The sequence below is a fragment of the Eretmochelys imbricata genome, chromosome 2, assembly GCF_965152235.1.
Source record: "Eretmochelys imbricata isolate rEreImb1 chromosome 2, rEreImb1.hap1, whole genome shotgun sequence".
NCBI lineage: Eukaryota > Metazoa > Chordata > Testudines > Cheloniidae > Eretmochelys > Eretmochelys imbricata.
Window position 1 is genome coordinate 182,017,842 of NC_135573.1, and position 21,959 is coordinate 182,039,800.

General features: G+C 41.6%; 1 protein-coding gene across 1 annotated transcript in view; it reads right to left on the minus strand.

The window, feature by feature from the left end:
- The window catches only part of FKBP9 (FKBP prolyl isomerase 9), a 30,563-nt gene extending 9,510 nt beyond the window's left edge, over positions 1-21,053 (minus strand). Inside the window, exons 1-8 of the mRNA XM_077809238.1 lie at positions 20,806-21,053; positions 16,927-17,072; positions 14,921-15,110; positions 12,462-12,607; positions 10,700-10,889; positions 6,936-7,081; positions 5,439-5,625; positions 1,657-1,802 (exon numbers count right to left, since the gene is read on the minus strand). Of these exons, the coding sequence (XP_077665364.1) occupies positions 1,657-1,802; positions 5,439-5,625; positions 6,936-7,081; positions 10,700-10,889; positions 12,462-12,607; positions 14,921-15,110; positions 16,927-17,072; positions 20,806-21,053 (1,399 nt within the window). The remainder of the gene's footprint in view (positions 1-1,656; positions 1,803-5,438; positions 5,626-6,935; positions 7,082-10,699; positions 10,890-12,461; positions 12,608-14,920; positions 15,111-16,926; positions 17,073-20,805) is intronic.
- Between the last annotated feature and the right edge of the window lie 906 nt (positions 21,054-21,959).

Consider the following 21,959-nt stretch of genomic DNA (forward strand, 5'->3'; position numbering starts at 1 on the left):
CGCATTTCAACATCCTCTACGGTAATTTTCTGGTCTGGGAAGTAAGGCCCTTCTTGCAGCTGCTCAAACAGCCCGAAGTTCCTAAAGATGCGAGCGTCATGCACCCTTCCCGGCCATCCCACGTTGATGTCGGTGAAATGTCCCTTGTGATCCACCAGTGCTCGCACCACCATTGAGAACCTTGCGGTTTATGTACTGGTTGGCAAGGTAGTCTGGTGCCAAGATAGGGATGTGTGTTCCGTTTATCGCCCCACTACAGTTAGGGAACTCCATTGCAGCAAAGCCATCTAGTATGACCTGCACATTTCCCAGATATTTCTGGATAACAGAACGTCAGTGATGCATTGGCTACTGGGATCACAGCAATCCCCACAGTAGATTTCCCCACTCCAAATTGATTCCCGACTGACCAGTAGCAGTCAGGCATTGGAAGCTTCCAAAGGGCTATTGCCACTTGCTTCTCAACTGTCAGGGCAGCTCTCATCTTGGTATTCCTGCGCTTCAGGGCAGGGGAAAGCAACTCTCAAAGTTCCAAGAAAGTGGTCTTACGCATGCGAAAGTTTCACAGCCACTGGGAATCATCCCATACCGGCAACACTATGTGGTCCCACCAGTCTGTGCTTGTTTGCCGGGCCCAGAATTGGCGTTCCACTGTATCAACCAGCCCCACTGCCGCCATGATGTCCCAATTGCCACAGCCTGTGCTTTCAGGAACGTCTGTGTCCATGTCCTCCTCACAATCGTCCTCTTGCTGGCGTCTCTTAGCCAGGTTTTGCACATATTGCAGGATAATGCGTGAGGTGTTTACAATGCTCACAACATCAGGGTAAGCTGAGCGGGCTCCATGCTTGCCGTGCTATGTCATCTGCATGGGTAACCCAGGAAAAGAGGTGCGAAACGATTTTCTACCGTTGCTTTCACAGAGGGAGGGAGGGAGGGGAGACTGACGACACGTACCCAAAACCACCCGCAACAATGTTTTTGCCCCATCAGGCACTGGGAGCTTAACCCAGAATTCCAATGGGCAGCAGAGACTGTGGGAACTGTGGGATAGCTACCCACAGTGCACCGCTCCATGAGTCGATGCTAGCCACGGTATTGAGGATGCACTCCACCAACTTAATGCGCTTAGTGGGGACATACACAATTGACTGTATAAAATCGATTTCTAAAGAGCGACCTCTATAAAATCAACCTAATTTCGTAGTGTAGACATACCCTAAGATGCTTTGTGAATCTAGCCCTTCTGCCGACAGCATTCCATTAAGACAAAGAAACATTCCTGACACATGGAGGCACTGGCGCCCAGTAGTGTCCCGTGGTAATCAGCACACTGGCCAGAATGTCACATTTTCAGAGCTATATTATTAAAGGTGGAAAATTTATTTCAACCAAACACTGTTTTGTTAAATTACTGGCCTGGAAAAGCTCCAAAGAGAGCACTTTAACACTACTGGATAATTTTAAAAACGTTAAAAAAAAAAAAAAAAAACCAATCCATATGTTTAAAAATAGTATTTTTCCTTACCATTTCAAGCCACTCGTACCCTCCTGCCCCAGAAATAATGAAAAACAAGACTAACAACACATATACATCAGTCGCTCAGTAGGTAATAAGTTACACCACCAGTTGTCTATTACGTTGCATTTACTTACCAACACCAGCTTCTCCATAACCAAGATGGGGCGGAATAACAACTGTTCGCCTCTCTCCAACGCACATATCTCTAAGACCCATGTCCATCCCCAAAACAACCTGTCCAGATCCCAGAACTATATTATATGTTTTACCAAGACTAAGCCTGAAAAATAAAAAAGAATTTTTACTACTTCCAAGTTATCACTCAAACTGTACAGTTTCTATATCAAAGTCCCTATGTGGCCAAAAATCAAGTTTACCCCTAATTCTATGTGCTTCTAAATAGCCAAGTGGTGTAGTTGCTGAGGTAACAGATTGTAGCTCCTATCTCATACAGACATCATCATCACTTGAATTAAACCTGATTAAGGATTTTAATCCTCCCAAATCAAATCAAACTCTGAAATACTTTGTCATTCAAAAAAGGGCTTCTTGCCTTGCAAATATCTTTGGGAAAAAACACTTTGTAAGCCACAGGCCTGATTCTGCAAAGGCTGAAGCACATGAGTAAGTTTACTCATACGAGGAATCCCCTTGGCTAAATAAATCCGGCTGGGATTTTCAGAGGAGTTTAAAGGAACCATGCATCAAACTGCCATTGAAATTCAATTCAATTTCTTAGGCTCCATTCAGAATCCCAGTTTGTGTGTCTAGTATATGAGGTAACTAATTTGAACCCCAAGGCAACTGAGGTCTTTATCATTTCTAAGAATCTTGCTAATATTTTAGTCCTATCATGTTATAAATTATGACTTGCTACTGGGGTCTTATTTCTAAGATGTATTTCTGTGGAGTGATAAACACATTATATATACTTTGTCTGCAATGTTGTTGTAGCTGTGCTGGTCACAGGATATTAAAAAGACATGGTGGGTGAGGTAATATCTTTTATTGGACCAACTTCTGTTGGTGAGAGAGATTCTGTACCTTTCAGTCAGGAGGTAATAATTATACCGCCGGTTGTTTATTAGGTTTCATTTACTTACCAATGCCAGCTTCTCCATAACCAAGAAAGGGCAGAATAGTACCTGTCCATCTCTTTCCAATGCATATATCTCTAAGACCCATGTCCATCCCCAATATATTCAATTAAAGATATTACCTCACCCACCTGGTCTCTCTTAAATATACATTATAATTCTAAAAGGCAAGTTTGCAATCTTGGGACTTTTTACTGGCACCTGTCCTTGCAGCATCCGAGTGCCCCTTTTTCTGTCAGTCTCTTTTGTCATTTTTTGCTGAATTGTGTGACCCTGAGTATAGAGCCTCTATAAGGAAAGGATGGATGGTCCTGTGATTAGGGCACTACCCTAGCACTTTGAAGACCTGTGTGTCAACAGATATGACAGTGCCCTGCAATAGCCTTAAAGGCCTGGCTTGACATGTGTCATTGGAGTTGGGTGAGGTGTCATTTCTTGGGAGATAGGATTAGGGAGGTAAATGTATCAGCTGGCTGGAAACAGAATGTCTGTACTAGCTAAGATAAGGGGAGAACACTCATGGAACCATTTACAATGGATAAAATAAATTCGGAATGCAAATAGAAAGTTCTACATTGACGTTGTGTGGAAGAGCATACTGTACGGGAATTGGTTCCTACAAAGCAACCAAGACAATCCCAAAACATAACATGCAGCGTATAGTAAATGCAATGCACTGTGTACATGAATACAAAGGTAGAGGTTTTACTGTGTAGGTCTGGATGTATGGTACATCCTATATCCACTGTGCTTGATTCTGATCAACTAAGCATAGCTTTGCTGCATGCCAAATAAAGGAATCTGAGTGACAAAATTGGAGTTGAACTGAGTTCTTGGGGACCCAAGTGGAAGGGGCTCTGGGAGGAAACCCCAACAATCCTGGGCAAACTTTATGGAATTAAGTTAAACCTTACTGAATTACGTTTAATATCTTTGGGGTCCATTGTATTGAAAATGCAAATTTTTGTATGCTATTTTGCGGTTGTATGGAACACCACTTAGGAGGAATGAGGATTTAATGCAATCTCTGGGAGACAAGGTGAACTTCAAAAGACTGTGCTGAACAACACAGCAGAGACAAATTGATCTTTTGGGACAGCAGGTACGGGGGGGGGTGCTATTGCAAACCTCCACCTTCTGACTCAGCCCTTACCCTGAGGAGGGGACCTTTGCTGTGCTGATCACCTGTTACAGTAGGACAGTTCAAAGACCTAATCTGGATTCTTCAGGGACTAAAAGACAAAGAAAGAACTTCTGTTTAAACAGCCTGGTTTTAAACACATTCGGGGCCTTCGTTCTGATCCAGCAAATGGACAGGACCTCTGGTCCATGGATGGACACAATCCTTAGAGATGGGCTCAAAGGACTGACAAGGACCAGAGCCCTGGTGGAGACTAGGGGAGGGAGGGGGGGACTCTAGTAAGCTTATTAGCATGCATGTAGGTTCTATTATGGTGTTTAATATGTTCTCTGTAACACTATTATCCTAAGAATAAATAAGTTTGCATAGAAAGAGCTGTGTGGTAGCTTAACAGTGCGCAATTGCACTGTTATCAGTCTCTGCAGAGGAAGCAAGCAGGTCTGCTTAGGCAGACTGTCTTTTGCTGAGAATAACATAATGAAAACAGGGAACTAACTGTTCAGCCTGGAAATACCTGGGTCAGGAGGTAGATAGATATAGGTCTCCACCCAAGAGAGGCAATGGCTAGAGTGCTGGAAGCCTGCAAGTGGGTGCCCTTGCAGAACCACTGGTGCAGTTGCCCTGAACCGTGACACAGTTCAAGTCCCTGCTTCACCACGGACTTCTTGTGTGACGATGGGCAAGTCACTTAGCCACTCTATTCCTCAGTCTTGCATCTCTAAAATGGGAATAATAACACTTCCCTAGTTCACAGAGATGTTGTGGGGATAAATGCATTAAATATTTGAGGTGCTGAGATATATGCCCGCCATTACCATATAAATTCCATAGAGAGATAGATATTGAGCAGTACAAGTTATAATGAAAGCTATGGACTATTTCTGGTGTTTATGTTCTTCTGTTAAAAAGTATTCCTTCCCTACCTCACCTCCCAAATAAAATACAAATAAGGGAAATTTAACAGTACTATTATTATTATTATTCAAAAAGATGAGGTATGCACAGAACTAAAAATAGAACAGGAGAATTTATTCAGTCATAGCAAACTCTATCTGAATTTACTTCAGCTCAATCCAAAATGTGGTTCATCTAAAATAATCTATTTTATGTCACAACAAGGAAATAAAACCAGACAAGAAGGATCAGGGATCAGTACAGCAAAGAGATTCAGCTGACCTTTGAGCGTAGGAGAGAAGGGTTGCCAGCAGCTTTTGCCTCCATTCACACTCCTAATGTGTACAGTAGGGAGGAAGTAAACATTGTCAGAACCCCTTTGTCCCCCAACCTGACCCACCACAAACATGATCACGATCCAACTGTTTCTCCATGAAGATCTCAGCTGCAACAGAACCTAATGAAACACCCTAATTCATGTGTATTTTGTTTATCATTGTGGTGACAATTTCTATGTTCCTCTCTCACATCCCTATTTCTGCTGTCCCCAACTCTTTCCCTTTGGTTGCTCTCTCTCCCCCGTTTTTTTCCTCCCCTATATGAAAAGATTTTATAGACATTGTCAGACAGGAAAAATAAATTGGTCCCATGTTCACATGAATATGTTAACATCACTGTTAACCTTTTTCCTTTCTGAATATCCTAATTGCTTTGTATGCTATTCATTTTGACCCACGCTTTCATAGTTACATAGACTATTTCGTATGCCAAGTGACGTACTTACGTTGAGTCTAACAATGTGCCATCCAGGAGCGAGGCGTTGTAGTGGTACTTCAGGTAATCCCCTTTCTTACTCAATACTGTGCAATTGGAAGGTTTGTAATGAGTAGTAATGTTGACAGAGTCCAAAGGGTTATGGAAGTCAATCACATGGATGTCAAAAACCAGTACTGCAGATCCTGGAATCTTTCCTAAATCGTAAGCAATCATATAAGGAGAAACAAACGGCATCTACGCAGGTACATACTGACCTCATACTTCACGCAGTGAGAATATATAAAATGTTGTGTCTTCTACTGAGTGATTTTGTTCTTGGTTTCAGTTTACATTTCTCAGGATTAAAGCACTGATTCACCTCTGCACACAACAACACAGATACAAGATGCTTCCAATGAAAGACACTTAAAATGTACAGGATACCAATCAAAATGTACTATATTAGCAGTCAGTTCAAGAAGTAAGGAAAACATTTCCATAATTCAAAGTTTCAAAACTATGCACTCTACTTTGCGTTTTTAATAGCACAGTGAAGTTGGAAGTTTACATTTTCTGTGACCAACTTAGCCACTTGATTGGTACCTCACCTACCAAGTCACTATTAAAGCAGCAAAACTGTATCAGAACATCAACACTTCCACCACGCACGGGCAACTGAATAGCAGCAGAAAAAGGGTTAAACTGCTTGAAAAATCTTAACAAGTATGTGCTTTTTCTCACACCCAAAGTATTCTGTGATTGTGTTACCAACAGCGATAGATGCATCCACAGCCACCAATAGGTTTCTTTGCTATAAATCTAATTCCCAATTAGCACAGTGGAATGTAGTCACAAAAATGAAACATTTCATAAAAAGTTATTAATGGAAAATAATGTTTTATGTACTGGGAAAAGCTTCTTAAAACACAAGCACACAGCTGCGATTGACTAGAGAAACCGACATATCACACTCTAGCAATACCCTTCCTAGAGGCGAGTGAGTTTTCACAAAGGAATTTTAATTGTATGTTATACATACACACATCCTTTGTTGTTACATGCATCCACTGTTTACAGCGGCGGCTTAGTTCTCCACAAATTTGTGGCTGTGGAAGCAATTGGGAAGAAAACTTAACACAGACAAATCCTTTAGCAGACACAGTTTATTAAGATCTACAGGAAACACGCTCTCACTGCAGAGTTTATAAACTTGCAGACTTCTGGCCCCCTAGTAGCCCATTTGTCTGAACCATAGATTATCCAAATAATTTTCATGTCCCCACCTACAGCCAGACAACTGAGACTGTGTATAATTATATCTAGCTAACTAAAATCATTTTGAAAACTCTGGGCCTAATTCTGCCACTTTTACGCCCTTTGACTACTATATTAATATACACACACCTTTTGAATACCAAAAGAAAGGGATAAACACTTCAGAGATTAGCTAGTTTTAATTGCTGTGAAGAACAAAGGAAGCAATACTTCCTACGAAAGACTGTACTGAAATAAAAACTGAGCTCACCTCTTCCTTCTTCTCCATATCCAAGATGAGGTGGAATTATTATTCTTCTCTTTTCCCCAGTGCATACCCCAAGCAAACCTTCATCCATCCCTGCGATCACATAACCTTTCCCAATGTAGGTGTCATATGTATGGTTCCGGGAATAGCTATAGAAAATATTTTGTTTTAGTGACACCAATATCAGTATCAGCAATTTTGTAACTTACCTAGTACTATAGCAAACTTACACATGTGTGTATGTTTCCTCTTCCCACTTTGTGACTGTAGTCTTTTAAATTGTTGTGTAACTTTAGCATTCTATTTAAACCAGTTAATTCCAGATACATGACTGTTCTAGTGCTGCAGCGGCACAAAGCAGCTACTGTGTAGCAGTGAATCTGGCCCATAATGTTTAGACAGTCAAAGGTGCATATTTTGCTTATTTATGATGCATAAACAGATATTGAGGAACCCTGGCTGTGGAACGTTTTTTGCAACAACATCTCTGCAGGATACAAAAAGTTAATATTAAAAGTCAAGAATTACCTCCCTAGATTTCTCTCCTTATGTATATAAAATTGAATGAAATTAAATTTTAATAAAAGTAACAGTTTTCTCCCCCTCAGTTCAAGCACTGCTTTAATCAGTTTTTATAAATAAGGTACTGGATTCATTTTCACCAGACATCCCTCATACTGTCTTATTTTGTAACAGCAATGAATAACTACTGTTAGAATAAATTGGTATCTGGGTGACTGCCACCTGAATCATCTACTAGAGGAATGGAGAGATGAATAAGTTCCAACAGGTTATATCCCTCCCTCCTAAACTATTGGCCAAGCATCAAAAGGCCAATCCCAAGCATTTGGACCAACATCTGTTACTAAAGAGAACAAATCTACCATAAAAGATGCTACTGCAGGCTGCACCTCTTGGAGGCCAAGTGCACGCACAGCCCAAGGGAGGAAGTGCAGAAGTGGTGTTAAGCCACCATAATGGCCCTGGGATGCTAGATGACAGTGCAGCCCCTGGTGTAATTTAGGCAACCCTGGCTGAGTTGCCTGTGAGTAGCCCTACAACTTAGAATTGCCCAGAATGGAGATAATTACTACAGCCCCACTCCTAACACACATCTCCTACCCCCAGCTTCACTCCTGACACATTCCCTATGCCAGTGGAAAAAGTCCCCCCAGCTGGCTCCTTTTGGATGATTAATTACACGTTAGATATTGTCCTTACTTGTAACTTCTGCAGGAAATTAGAGGAGTGGCATTGTAAGAATGCATGCCATTTTAATGAATAACTTTAATGAATAACTAATGTTTGTCAGCTCTAATATGATGTACAATTATTCAGACGCACAGGGTTACACAACATCTCTCAATATTTAGTCACAATAACCAAGATATAAATGTGAAGGAAATTTTCAAAAACTGAGTTACTACAGAAAAGATGAGACATCAGTTTACACTTTTATAAGAGGATAAAAATTTTGACAGGTAACACTGTTCCTATGCTATGCTTAAACTCTACAGTGTACTCCAGTGGGGAATATGCAACTCAGGGCTTTGGCATTCTATTTGCACCTCTGTCACTAATTATGACTCAATCTCTCTGTATCTCAGTTCACCTATTGTAAAGTGGATATCCTATAATTCTATTAATATCTCCCCCTGGGGAAGATAAATTAATACTATGTTTAGAAAGCACTTTGAGATCAGATTACAGAAGCCATAGAAGCATAAAGTAGTATTGCTCTATTTATTCTACAATGGTTTCATTGCAATTTTTAGCTGTTTGTGCCAGGTTTAAAATAAAAAACTTAAGAACATAAGAACAGCCATACTGGGTCAGACCAAAGGTCCATCTAGCCCAGTATCCTGTCTTCCGACAGTGGCCAATGCCAGGTGCACCAGAGGGAATGAACAGAACAGGTAATCATCAAGTGGATCCATCCCGTCACCCATTCCCAGCTGGGAAACAGAGGCTAGGGACACCATTCCTGACAATCCTGGCTAATAGCCATTGATGGACCTATCCTCCAAGAACTTATCTAGTTCCTTTTGGAACGCTGTTATAGTCTTGGCCTTCACAACATCCTCTGGCAAGGAGTTCCAAGGGTTGACTGTGCGCTGTGTGAAAAAATAGAATCATAGAATATCAGGGTTGGAAGGGACCTCAGGAGGTCATCTAGTCCAACCCCCTGCTCAAAGCAGGACCAATCCCCAATTAAATCATCCCAGCCAGGGCTTTGTCAAGCCTGACCTTAAATACTTCCTTGTGTTTGTTTTAAACCTGCTGCCTATTATTTTCCATTTGGTGACCCCTAGTTCTTGTATGAGGAGGAGTAAATAATTCTTCCTTATTTACTTTCTCCACGCCAGTCATGATTTTATATACTTCTATCATATCCCCCCTTAGTCATCTCTTCTCGAAGATGAAGAGTCCCAGTCTTACTAATCTCTCCTCATATGGCAGCCATTCATTTTTGTTGCCCCTGAACCTTTTCCAAGTCCAATGTATCTTTTTTGAGATGGGGCGAACACAACTGCACGACAGTATTCAAGATGTGATTGTACCATGGATTTATATAGAGGCAATATGATATTTTCTGTCTTATTATCTATCCCTTTCTTAGTGATTCCCAACATTCTGTTGGCTTTTTTGACTGCCGCTGCACATTGAGTGGATGTTTTCAGAGAACTATCCATAATGGCTTCAAGATCTCCTTCTTGAGTGGTAACAGCTAATTTTGACCCCATCATTTTATATGTATAGTCGGGATTATGTTTTCCAATGTGTATTACTTTGCATTTATCAACATTGAATTTCATCTGCCATCTTTCATCCTCTTGATAAGAGCTTAACCTTGCACACATTTTTCACCATATGGCTTTATAAATTGTAGTGTTCCCAGACACAGAGATTCATCTTATTAATTATAAACTGACCCATATTTATGTCCTTTTTTTTTTTTAATCACAGAGATTTGTTATTGATTTTAGTATTTTTTAAAGGAGGGAAGTAGGATGCTCTTGTGGTTAAGGCGCAGGACTAGGACTAAGAGATGTGGGTTCAATTCCAGGCTCTGCCAAAGACTTCTCATGTAATCTTGAGCAAATCACTTAATCTCTGTGCCTCAGTTCTCCAACTGTAAAATGGGGATATTTCTTTTCTTCCACCCTTTGTCAGTCTTCTCCGTTTAGAGTGTAAGCTCTTTGAGGCAAGGACTGTCTTCTACTATGTGTATTCAGTGCACCTAGTCCAGTGGGGCCCTAACCTCAGGTGGTTTCTTAAGCAATACTGCAATACAAAGCATTAACAACAACTCTTAATCCCACTGACACACTCAAAGTTTTGAATTACTTCTGATAAGGAGATACACCCTCCCCCTTCCCAACTACCACCTGAAACCCACAGGTCCCAGACGCTTTACAAATGGATAGGAAATGGGAAGAACTGCAGAGTATTCCTACTCACTAAGATTGCTTATGACAATGTTATAAGAAGCCATACACACACACACACACACAGAGTATACTGTACACATATAAACTGGAAGTAATAATAATTAGTTCTTATATACTGCTTTTTATCACCAGAGCTGAAAGTGCTTTACAATGGAGGCCAGTATTATCGTCATTTTACAAATGGAAAAACTGAGGCACAGCGAAGGAAAGTGATTTGCCCAAGGTCACCCAGCACGCCAGACCCAGTAATAGAACCCAGGTCTCCTGAGTCCCAGTCCAGCACTCTCTCCATATAATGTCTAGTAGTTTGGTTACCTGGAATCAAACAATGTGCCATCCAGCAGTGTGCCATTATAGTGATATCTGAGAAAGTCCCCTGTCTGGCTTTTTCGCTCACAGGATTCAGGCACTTTTTGGTTCTCAACAGTGATGCCATCTTTTGGGTTATGAAGATCCAGCAGAGCCACATCAAAAACCAGAGAAGCCTGACCAGGAATCTCTTTACCTACATGAGATGGGAAAGAAGCAATTAAGTCAGAGCAATAGTTCTAGAAAGAATTCAACTTTTTGATCAATCTATTTCATTATGTTTTTATTTATATTTTGTTTTCACATCCCAGATAGTAAATTTGGCTATTAGGACAATGAATTTAAAAAAAAAAAAAAAAAAAAAAGTTTACTGCAGAATTATGGCCCCCCCGTCACACAGCCAAATCTGCTTTCAGTCATCCATCCAATGTTCCATCAGGGGGTGAGGTTATCCTCTAATTCTTTGAATTCCGTTAATTTATTTATTCTAGGTATATTTATACTGAGCCCATTGTGATAACACCCAGTCATCCAAAATACTGGTCTCTCCAATTAAAGATGACAGAAGTCTATGTACAGTGTATGCATCTGACCAGGATTTCTGAATTAGTGAGCATTTCCACCATACTTTTGAGGGTGCGTAAATATATATAAAAAATAACAAATGGGATAGAGAAGATATACGGGAACTTCTGTTCTCCCTGTCCCATAAGACAAGGACAAGTCCTGCCTTGAGTGCAGGGGACTGGACTAGATAACCTCTCGAGGTCCCTTCCAGTTCTACGATTCTAAGAGGTCATTCGAAATTAAAAGCAGCAAATTCAACATTGATAAAAGGAATTACTTATTCACACAATGCATAATTAGGCTGTGGAACTCACTGTCACAGGAATTCATTGAAGTCAAGCAAGTTTCAAAGAGAGATTGGATAGTTTATGGATAATAAGAATATCCAGAGTTATAATTCATGATGATAAAATCGAGGAAGGGATATTAAACCTCACTGTTCAGCGCTAGAGCCAATTTCTAACTATTCAGGATCAGGGTGAGCCTTAATGTGGGGCACATTAATGTGGGGGACAGGTGCCCCATATCTGCCTTCTACAGCATTTTTGCCTCTTTCTTTGAAGTATCTAGTACTGTTCACTGCCAGAGACCAGATGGATAAGGAAGACCTTAGGTCTGATCCAGGATGGAAATTCCAGAACTGATCTGGGATATATTGTGAAGTAACACAGACAACTCTTTACCATCAATGATGGGCATGGATTCACAAACACTGGCTCAGATATGTGTGAGTGGAGCCCAGGAAACAGCCTACCTATGGACTGCTAATTAGTGAGACTAGCAACAAGAAATAAACAGAAACTGGGAACTCTAAGATGACTTTCCATTTATTAAGAGAAGTCAAATTGCTGTGGAAGTTGTCAAGAAGAAATAAGGAAGCCCCTGACTTCCAGTTTAAAAAGCACATGGAATTTATTCTTCATAGAAAAAATTACCTGTGAAGAAATTAAACTTCAGCATGTGTGTTATATATTACAATTAAGTCAATGCTAAGCACTCATCTGTCAATAAACCAGCCTATTTATGAAAGAGAAAAATACCTGTACTTTGCTGATAAGCCACATCCTGAATTACTTTTCTAAAAATATTTTCCATCCATATATAATTTGAAATAATGGTGCTTTCACAATGCCAACTATGTAATGCAAAGATCTGTGTTAGAAAACGGAGAGTTTGGGGTTGGAAGAGGGGCTGCCTTTACCATCTCCTTCTTCTCCATATGCTAGGTAAGGAGGTATTGTGATGATGCGCTTTTCTCCTACACACATTCCCAGGAGTCCCTTGTCCATACCAGGAATCAGCCATCCAATTCCCACATATGTGTCGTAAGTTCTCATCCGATTGTGGCTAAAAATTAAAACAAAGAATTAAGAAGAAAAAGCTAATATCACAGAGTCAATCAAAAAAATAAGGAAAATTAATAACCAAAAGCCACACATACAAGCATCACAATGAGTCACTAGAGCTCTTCGCATTTGGCACAAGGAATACAATTTACAACCTTCTGTTCCAAAAACACAGGCATCTACAACTTGAGCTAATGGAGACATTCTGGGTAACATTTTCCAAGTGCCTAAATGATTTAGAATGGGGTGGACAAACTTTTTGGCCCGAGGGCCACATCTGGGTATGGAAATGGAAATTGTATGGCAGGCCATGAATGCTCATGAAATTGGGGGTTGGGGTGCAGGAGGGGGAGGGCTCCAGCTGGGGGTATGGTCTCTGGGGTAGGGCTGGAGATTAGAGGGTGGGGGTACAGAAGGATGCTCCGGGCTGGGACCAAGGGGTTCAGAGAGCGGGAGGGGGATCAGGGCTGAGGCAGGAGGTTGGGGCACAGGAGGGGGTCAGGGGTTCAGGCTCCAAGAGGCGCTTACCTCAAGCAACTCCTAGAAGCAGTGGCATGTCCCCCCTCCAGCTCCTACGCAGAGTCGCAGCCAAGCAGCTTGGTACGCTGCCCAATCCACAGGCACCGCCCCTGCAGCTCCCATTGGCTGTGGTTCCAATGGGAGCTGCAGGGGCAGCACTTGGGGTGGGGGCAGCATGCGGAGCCCCCTGGCTGCCCCTATGCGTAGGAGCTGGAGGGGGGATATGCTGCTGCTTCTGGGAGCTGCTTGAGGCCACCCATGCATAGAACGGGGCAAGCCTCCCTGCTGGAGCGCCGGAGCGGGGCAAGCCCAGGACCCTGCTCCCTGGCGGGAGCTCAAGGACCATATTAAAACATCTGAAGGGCCGGATGTGGCCTCCGGGTCGTAGTCTACCCACCCCTGATTTAGAAGCTTCAGTTCTTTTTTAGAAGTGATTTAGAAGATTAATCTCAGAGTCAGATTTAGGAGTTTAAGTGCCTCATTGAGTTTTCTGTATAGGATTTAGACACCTGTGAATATTTTACCCTCTGTTATATTTCAGCATTGGTAGTACAAGCCTTTAGAAGGGAAGAATCTCACACACACACACTCTTGAGCAACTCTGACATTTGATCCTATAAAGAATGCTGGTACATACACATACAAGCAAGTGCACTAGAAAACACTAAAAACAGCTTTGGTGGAAGCCTTAAATTTACTAATCAAACAATTTATGAATAGCCTAGATTTTGTAAGACATTGGCAGCACAAAATTTCTTTCAGTTTTTCTGTGAAATAGGTTTGGCTCTTGAAAGCGTAGGATTAATTGCACTGGCTAGACCCTGCCTGGCAGTCACTGCAAAAGCTTCACACAAAGTTCTGCCAATATTCCAGGCAATCCTCTGTTGGAAAGCAACACACATTGGAAGGCTTCCCAAAAGAGTAGTTAAAAACCAGAAGACCTTGATCAGGCTAACCCCATTTTTAAAGTTCCAAATAACTAACCTAAAAGAAGACAAAAGTTACTGACAAAATATTACTAACTTTAAAACATAACCCTCCCAATGCCCACCCACAACAACTTCCATTCCTGCCATGGTCTCCAATTCTCACTCAGCATAATGTCCCAACATGAACTCTGACTATTATTAAAATAATACCCTCCATGAAACCCTAGTGAAGTACGCAGGCTGCCTGCCTGCTGAGGAATTTTAGAAATGGAGATGATACTTTATTTTCCTTAACAACCCTGTACAGTTTTGTACATAAAACTAGCACCACATACAAATATCAATATTAAAATTGTTACAAAACCTATTCATTTATTTTATTATAGAATAATGTCGTCATGGGGCGCAAAAGGGAGAGAAGCTGCCTAATGTGCATGGAGTAATAGGATATCACTTTTACTGGTTTAAGACAGTACTACATTCATATAATCCCCTAGAAACAGATGTGTATAACTCTTATGAAGCCAAGCTACTTCAACAGACTTGCAAATTCCTCTCTTTTATTTGGGCATAAGCTTTCGTGGGCTAAAACCCACTTCATCGGATGTTGCATCTAATGAAGTGTGTTTTAGCCCATGAAACCTTATGCCCAAATAAATTTCTTAGTCTCTAAGGTGCCACAAGGACTCCTCATTGTTTTTGATACAGACTAACATGGCTACCACTCTGAATCCTCCTCTTTGTTTCACAGCGTAGTAATTAACATCAGTTATATTATGCACTTGGGAAAAAAAGGAAAAAGCCTCCTTTAAGTAGCCCAGAACAGATGTATTTAAAAAATCCACAGAAAATTATTAACTCTTTACCTTGAGTCAAACAGAGTCCCATCCAAGAAAGTTCCATTGTAATGGTATCTTACAAAGTCAGACACCTGGATTGTCCGAGTACATTTTTCAGGCTTCAAATAAGTTTGAATTTGAACCTCATCTTCAGAATTCCAGAGATCTATCAGAAGTACATCAAAATGAAGCACTGCATTTGGGGGGATTACACCAGCTGCAAACAAAAAAAAAGTTCAAATTATCATCATGCTACCCTTTCACAGGGTACCAAACGAATATAAAATCATCTAACTTTACCTGGGCCACTGAGAGCATCACACGTCTGCCACCCACAAAGAAGTTTTCAAAAAAAGGTAACCAACAATAGTTTTATATTTATTTACAGTCTTATACCTTTATACTTTATAACTTCATATATTTACTAACTGGCTGTAATTATACCTCCAGGATAACACAGCAGCGAACAAAATTAAATCTTTGGTAAAGACCCAATCCAGAATGTTGCTGAGCTCCTCAACCCCCTATGAACTCTGCTAGAATTCTGCCTTTGCTACAGACGAGGGAACTTAACACTTTATAAGATCAAGTAACTATTTGATACTCAGAATATTCTCCTCCATTTGGGACTTGAAAATTTTACACATGAGCAGTGAGTAAGAAGCTTTCCTTGAGGAAACTGGGGGCTTACTTATAAAATTACACAGTCAACTTGAAATCTAGTCAGTTAAAAAAAAAATTAAAAACGTTAAGTCACTTCAGGTAGTAACAGTGGCTCTGAGTCTTCAGCCAATTTGTGATTTTTCAACAATTTCTTTTTTCCATTTAAATCACAGGATTGGAAGGGACCTCAATAGGTCATCTAGTCCAGTCCCCTGCACTTATGGCATGACTCAGTATTATCTAGACCGGGGTGGCCAATCTGAGGCTGAGAAGGAGCCAGAATTTACCAATGTACATTGCCAAAGAGCCACAGTAATATGTCAGCAGCCCCCCATCAGCTCCCCCACCCCGCTCCCAGCACCTCCCACCCACCGGCAGCTTCACCGATCAGCGCCTCCCCCTCCCTCCTCGATCAGCTGTTTTGTGGCATGCAGGAAGCTCTCGGGGATCGGGGGGAAGGAGCGAGGGCACGGCAGGCTCAGGAAGGGGTGGAGTGGGGATAGGGCCTGTGGCAGAGCCAGGGGTTGAGCAGTGAGCACCCACCGGCACATTGGAAAGTTGGCGCCTATAGCTCCAGCCCCGGAGTCAGTGCCAATACCAGGAGCCGCATATTAACTTCTGAAGGGCCACATGTGGCTCTGGAGCCACAGGTTGGCCACCCTGACTTAGACCATCCCTGACAGGTGTTCGCATAATGTTCTCCTCTCTCCTGTTTTGTGTGAAAAACCACACAGGGAGAAACTGACTATATATGTAATGTTGTCAAATATGCTAATCAAGCAATCTCAAAAAATAGAGAAAAATAGTTTGGCCCTGATCCTGCAAGTTCTTATGCATCTGAGTGCTCCCACTGAAGTCAAAGGGAATGTTTACATACTTAAAAATTAAACACATGTTTAACTGATTGCAGGATCAAAGCCGCTCTCTTTAATATTTTCGAGTTATGGTAAACAAAGGTGTTACTTATAAAAATAGTACATAAAAACAAAATTCACGTAAAAGTTTGATTTTTAAGCTGAATCCTCATTTTTACAATAATTCTAGCCTTTATGGTTGTCGATATAACTTTCCACACAAATATGACCCAGGAATAAGCTGATGCAGTGTTGTCTGTGTCTAGTAAAGTATGCGGAGTGAAGTTGCCTTATTACCATAGCATTGGCCCTGGACTTCACTGGTGAAGCCCCTGTATTTTAATTCTTTAACACTGAATGGCAGGTATCTGAAAATCGCCCTCTCACCCACCCAAAAAACATCAAATCAGGTGCAGTTTTTACAATTCTTTCTTATAACCTCAGATTTTATCAATTTAATTAAATCTCCTACATTCTATGCAACCAAATTATTTATAACCATATTGCCGTACTTACAAACTCCTTCACTCCCATAGGCAAGCTTGGGTGGAATTTTCACAAAACGTCTCTCGTTCACACACATTCCAACCAGAGCTTTATCCATCCCCGCAATAAGCTGGCCTTTTCCCACAAACGCATCAAATGTGGAACCCCTGTCATAGCTAACGAGAGGGACAGAGAGAAAGAAAAACATAAATGGGTTATTTACAAACTCCTCTGTGTCCATCTCTTGTCCTAGTTTACTTTTATCTTGTTCCGAGCTCACCCAGTTAGAACTTTACACACACCTGCTATGGAAAAAAGGTCTATAAAAATGCAAGCATCTCCTAAACTTCACTCCTTCATTTGACCCCGATGCAATCTCAGCCTGTTATCCCTCACACATGCTTCCATGTATTTTCCTCTGAATGCATCTGATGAAGTGAGCTGTAGCTCACGAAAGCTCATGCTCAAATAAATTTGTTAGTCTCTAAGGTGCCACAACTACTCCTTTTCTTTTTGTGGATACAGACGAACATGGCTGCTACTCTGAAACCTGAATTAAGAAGCAAATTAAACACTTTTTAAAAAGCAAGTAAAATGTTCCACATAATATACTTTTTGTTCATTCATTTTGACAAGAGTAGTTTAATTTTATAACACTTCAAAAAATACTGTTAAGTGCAATGTATGAAATATATTGTGTAAAATAATGAAGCCTTAGTAACATGAAATTTCATTGCTACTATGATATCTTTCCCGAGAAATGGGGGGACACTATTTTTGGTGCTAATTGTAGGATGTGCTAAATAGCTAATTTTTTCTCCTCCACACCCATTTCTTTGATATTAAGACTTAGACGAACATCAAAAATTTACAGATTTGCTTTATACAGCAAGCTTGCCAGTTCCAAGAATGTGACATATACTGGGAACTTATCTTCCAGTGGGATGATGTAGGAGTGTTTGGGGTAAATTTGATTTATAATAAAGTTTTCCATAAAATGGTCACAGCTGCACTGTAAATATGAGGCTCCCCGCAACAGTATAAGCCTGGGCGGCAAAAGCTTAACCACATTAAATTCAATACCAAGTGCTTGCTTTGATGTAGTAATTCAGCTCAGTTTATTTGAATGAATAAACGTTGCACTTATTTTTGTTTAACGGAAAATGGGAACACACAAACATGACAGGAAGGCAGTGAAGTCTCTGAAACATTCCCCATCTGCGTTGCTCCCCTGCCACTGCAAAGCCTTTATGTTGTCTTCAGGCCATTTTCTTCAGATAACAAGAGCATTAAACAAAAAAAAAGTTGATATGTCCTCCTTTCTGCCTGCAAGCAGCAGTCTCAAAACCAGCCAGGAGGTGGATATTGCTATAGTCAGGGCTCTACTTTCAAGAGTTTGCATAACATCACTTCCACAACACACTGAGGCTCCTAATAGTCCCAGGCCTAGAATTCCTAAACCGCTTGTAAATTCGATCTCCCTGTTGACTCCACCATTTTGCAGCAGCCAATAACTTTTCTTAGAGCAGACATTACTTGACACACATCATTTGCTTTCTACTGAACAATATTTCGCAGAAACTTCTAGAGAACTTATGCTGGAAAACACAATTTAAACAAGCTCCTAGCAAATGCTGTTGTTATATCTACAAGCACCCAATTAATAAGATTTTAAATTTATACGTTAAAGATTCTAAGTGAGAAATTAATACTTGTCATATTTTATCAATTGGGGAATGTATGACTGACTACGTCAAGGATCAATTTAAAATAGTAAAATACATAAAAATATTATGCATTCAAAACAGATCCACAGTATCTTTTAAAAAAAAAAAATTGTTTCGACAGTGGAACTGAGCAAAACTATACTAGCCCGGAACAGATCTGCATGACTAATTTTACTGACAGCTTCCGCAGATGACATTTGTTTTATTTCTTCAATATTCTATAGTTAAAGACAGACCTAAAACTCCAAATTATTTACAGGGGCATGGAAATAAGCACACATATTTGAAGAAGAAACAAAATGACATGAATTCTGTTTTTAAAACATAGATGGAATGTAACAGTTACTTCCGCAATACATTTTACAAGTCTTTATAAACGTGATTTGTAGCAAGGAGACATAACTTGGAAAGAGCTGTACAGTAAAAGCTTCCAAGTTTCATGAAAGTTTTCATCACTGAAGCAGAAAGCTAAATAAAACTCACAATTACCCATCATAGAAGCCTGCCTCTATTTAGGCTACAGAGGTCTTTTATAAAGCAATTTCAAATCAATACCTGAATATAGTTGCTCTAATTTCATTAATGTAGTCTTCTCTTGCACCTTTAATTTAAAAAACTAGCTAGCAGCTATAAGAATCATAATAGAAACTTGGTAATAAATAAATCGTAAGTATATATTTGATTCAATCAATCTTTAATTCCTATACAGTAAGCGTGAGCACCAAAAGGTATTACGAAAAACCTTAAAAAACAGGTCTTCAAATAAGCTACTCAACAATAAAAAAACTCTTCAATTTCTAGAATTGCTAACTTGATGGAATGCCAGATTTTTACGTTTAAAATTACTCTAAAACTATAAATTAGTAAACCGCAAAAATGTAAGCCACAATCTACCATCTAGAGCAAAACAACAGACAAATAGACCCAATTAATTTCTACATTTATTTCTGTCATATATATATTCCTACATGGATTGTTGCTTTTCATCAATATTGCTTACTAGTTATTAAAATAGCACCCACAGGATCTAGACAGGTTTGGGGCTCTATTGTGCTGGGGATTTATAAACACACGGGGCATGTCTATGATTCAAGCTGGGGGTGTGATTACCAGCCTAAGGCAACATGCCTGCAAGAGCTCTGATGAAGTTAGCACACTAAAAACTGAGCGTAGGGATAGCAGCGGGAGGGGCTAGCTGCCCTGAGTACATGCCTAGAGTGTGTCTGATGGGTGTGTATTTGGGATGGATAGCCCCTTCTGCTTCACATTTCACAGGCGCTTCCTCAGTCATAACCAGAAATAATTGGAAACCATTAAAAATATATGTTTTATACAGTTTATACACATACAATAGTCCCATATTTCCATGTAGCTCTCACACCTTTGTGCAGTGCAAAAAGACTTATTACTTCATATGACCCAGGGGATTGCAGGGGGGCGGGTAAATGAACCAAAACTACTGCCTCATCCAAGGCAACCCTGGAGCCCCAACCCACTCCCATCTGGAAACCACCTTCTCCAAAACCCCCGCACTCTCCCTAGAGCTCGCCAAACACCTACCTTTTATCAGAGAGAGAAAAAAAAATATGTTATACGGGATAGAAACCCTCACTCTTCAGAGCATAAGCCTGACCAAGCTGAGAGAACAACGAGGAGTCCGGTGGCACCTTGAAGACTAATAGATTTATTTGGGCATAAGCTTTTGTGGATAAAAAAAACCCACTTCTTCAGGCAGCGAGAGAGAGAAACTCTTAGAGGGAGCTTATTCCATAATTGCCCATTATGGGGATTGCTTCTTGCGCCTCTCTCCAAAGCATCTGATACCAGCCACTGCCAGAGACAGGATACTGGACTAGATGGACACTGGGTTTGTTTCGATCTGGGAATTCCTGGGGTCTCAAGGGCCCCACTTCAACCCCACACACAAAAAAAATACAACCCACCTGATCTCCTTCCCCCACATATCTCCCCGCCCCCCCAAAACAACCCAGCCCCCCTCCCCAACCGCTAGCACCCCCAGCATAACCCACCCCAGCCCCCTCTGAAAACGCCTAAGGGCCACTCCCCTCCCGGACCCCGCCCCATCTACTGCTGACCTCCCACACCCCAAACGCCCCGTGGGCAGCCCCTTCTCCCTGCAGCCCCCACCCCAGGCTCCTGTCCCGGCAGCCCCAGGCGGTACCTGGAATCGAACTTGCTGCCGTCGGGGAAGGTGCCGAGATAGTGGTAGCGCACGAAGTCCCCGCTGCGCACCGTGCGCGCGCACTGCTCCGGCACGAAGCTGCGCTCGATGTGCACATCCTGCCCGTCCCAGGGCTGTTCCCCGGCCGGCACCGGCGGAGCCTGGCACGCCACCCAGCTCACCAGCAGGGCGGGCAGCAGCAGCGAGCAGCAGCGGCGCCGCCTCGGCAGCATCCCCAAGCCCGCCATGCAGCAAGAGGGGAGAGAAGGGAGGACGGAGAGTGGGGGGGGGGGTGAATCCGAGGGGCCCTGAGAGCGATTCCCGGCCTCCAAGCGCCGTGCGGCCTCTCCTACGGCTGCTGTGAAATTTGCAAACGTGGTGGATGAAAAAAAAAAAAAAAATCCCAGCCTCCTACCTCCAAGAGGGAGGAGACAGCAGCCGAGGGGGGGGCTGAGGGGGGTGCCCGGGCGGGGTGGTCGGTGCACCGCTGCTGTTGCTACTGGGTAGCTGGGTTCTGTTCTAGGCGCTACGCTCCCGCCCAAGTTCTTTTTGTTACATGTGGTTCCTAAGTTTCGCTGCTCTCCTGGAAACAGGCCAGAATCCAGGCCTCAAAGTCCAGGGGGAAAGGGAGGGAGGGAGAAGAGGCATCACAGCACATCCCCAGAACCCTTCACAAGGAAAGGCTGGGTGCACATGGTGCTACGTGGCGTTGATTCTGAGTTCAGTGGAGTGTTGCTCTCCCCACCTCATGTGCCTTTGCTTCTTTCAGGCTTTAGATCAAGGGTTTGGTTTGGTTTAATTCCTCCAACGTACACTTTTAACTACTATGTTGAACAAGTGATCACAACCTTCATTCGTCTCCATTTCTTTACAAATGTATTCATGCATATTTAGTTCTTGCATCCTTAAAAAAACAAAAATTATTAAATAATATTTTCACTTAAACTGACCCCCAAAAGTATACTGCAATATTTTTCATAATAACTTACCGCTTGAATACTGCTTTTCAGCTTCAGATTCCATTACAAACACTAGCTAATCCTTGGAACATTCCTTTGGGCTTGGTAAATGTTAGAGTCCCCAGTGTTTTAAACAGCTGTGGAGATTGAGGTAGAGAGATTAAATGATTTGACAAAGGCCACAGCAGTATGTGT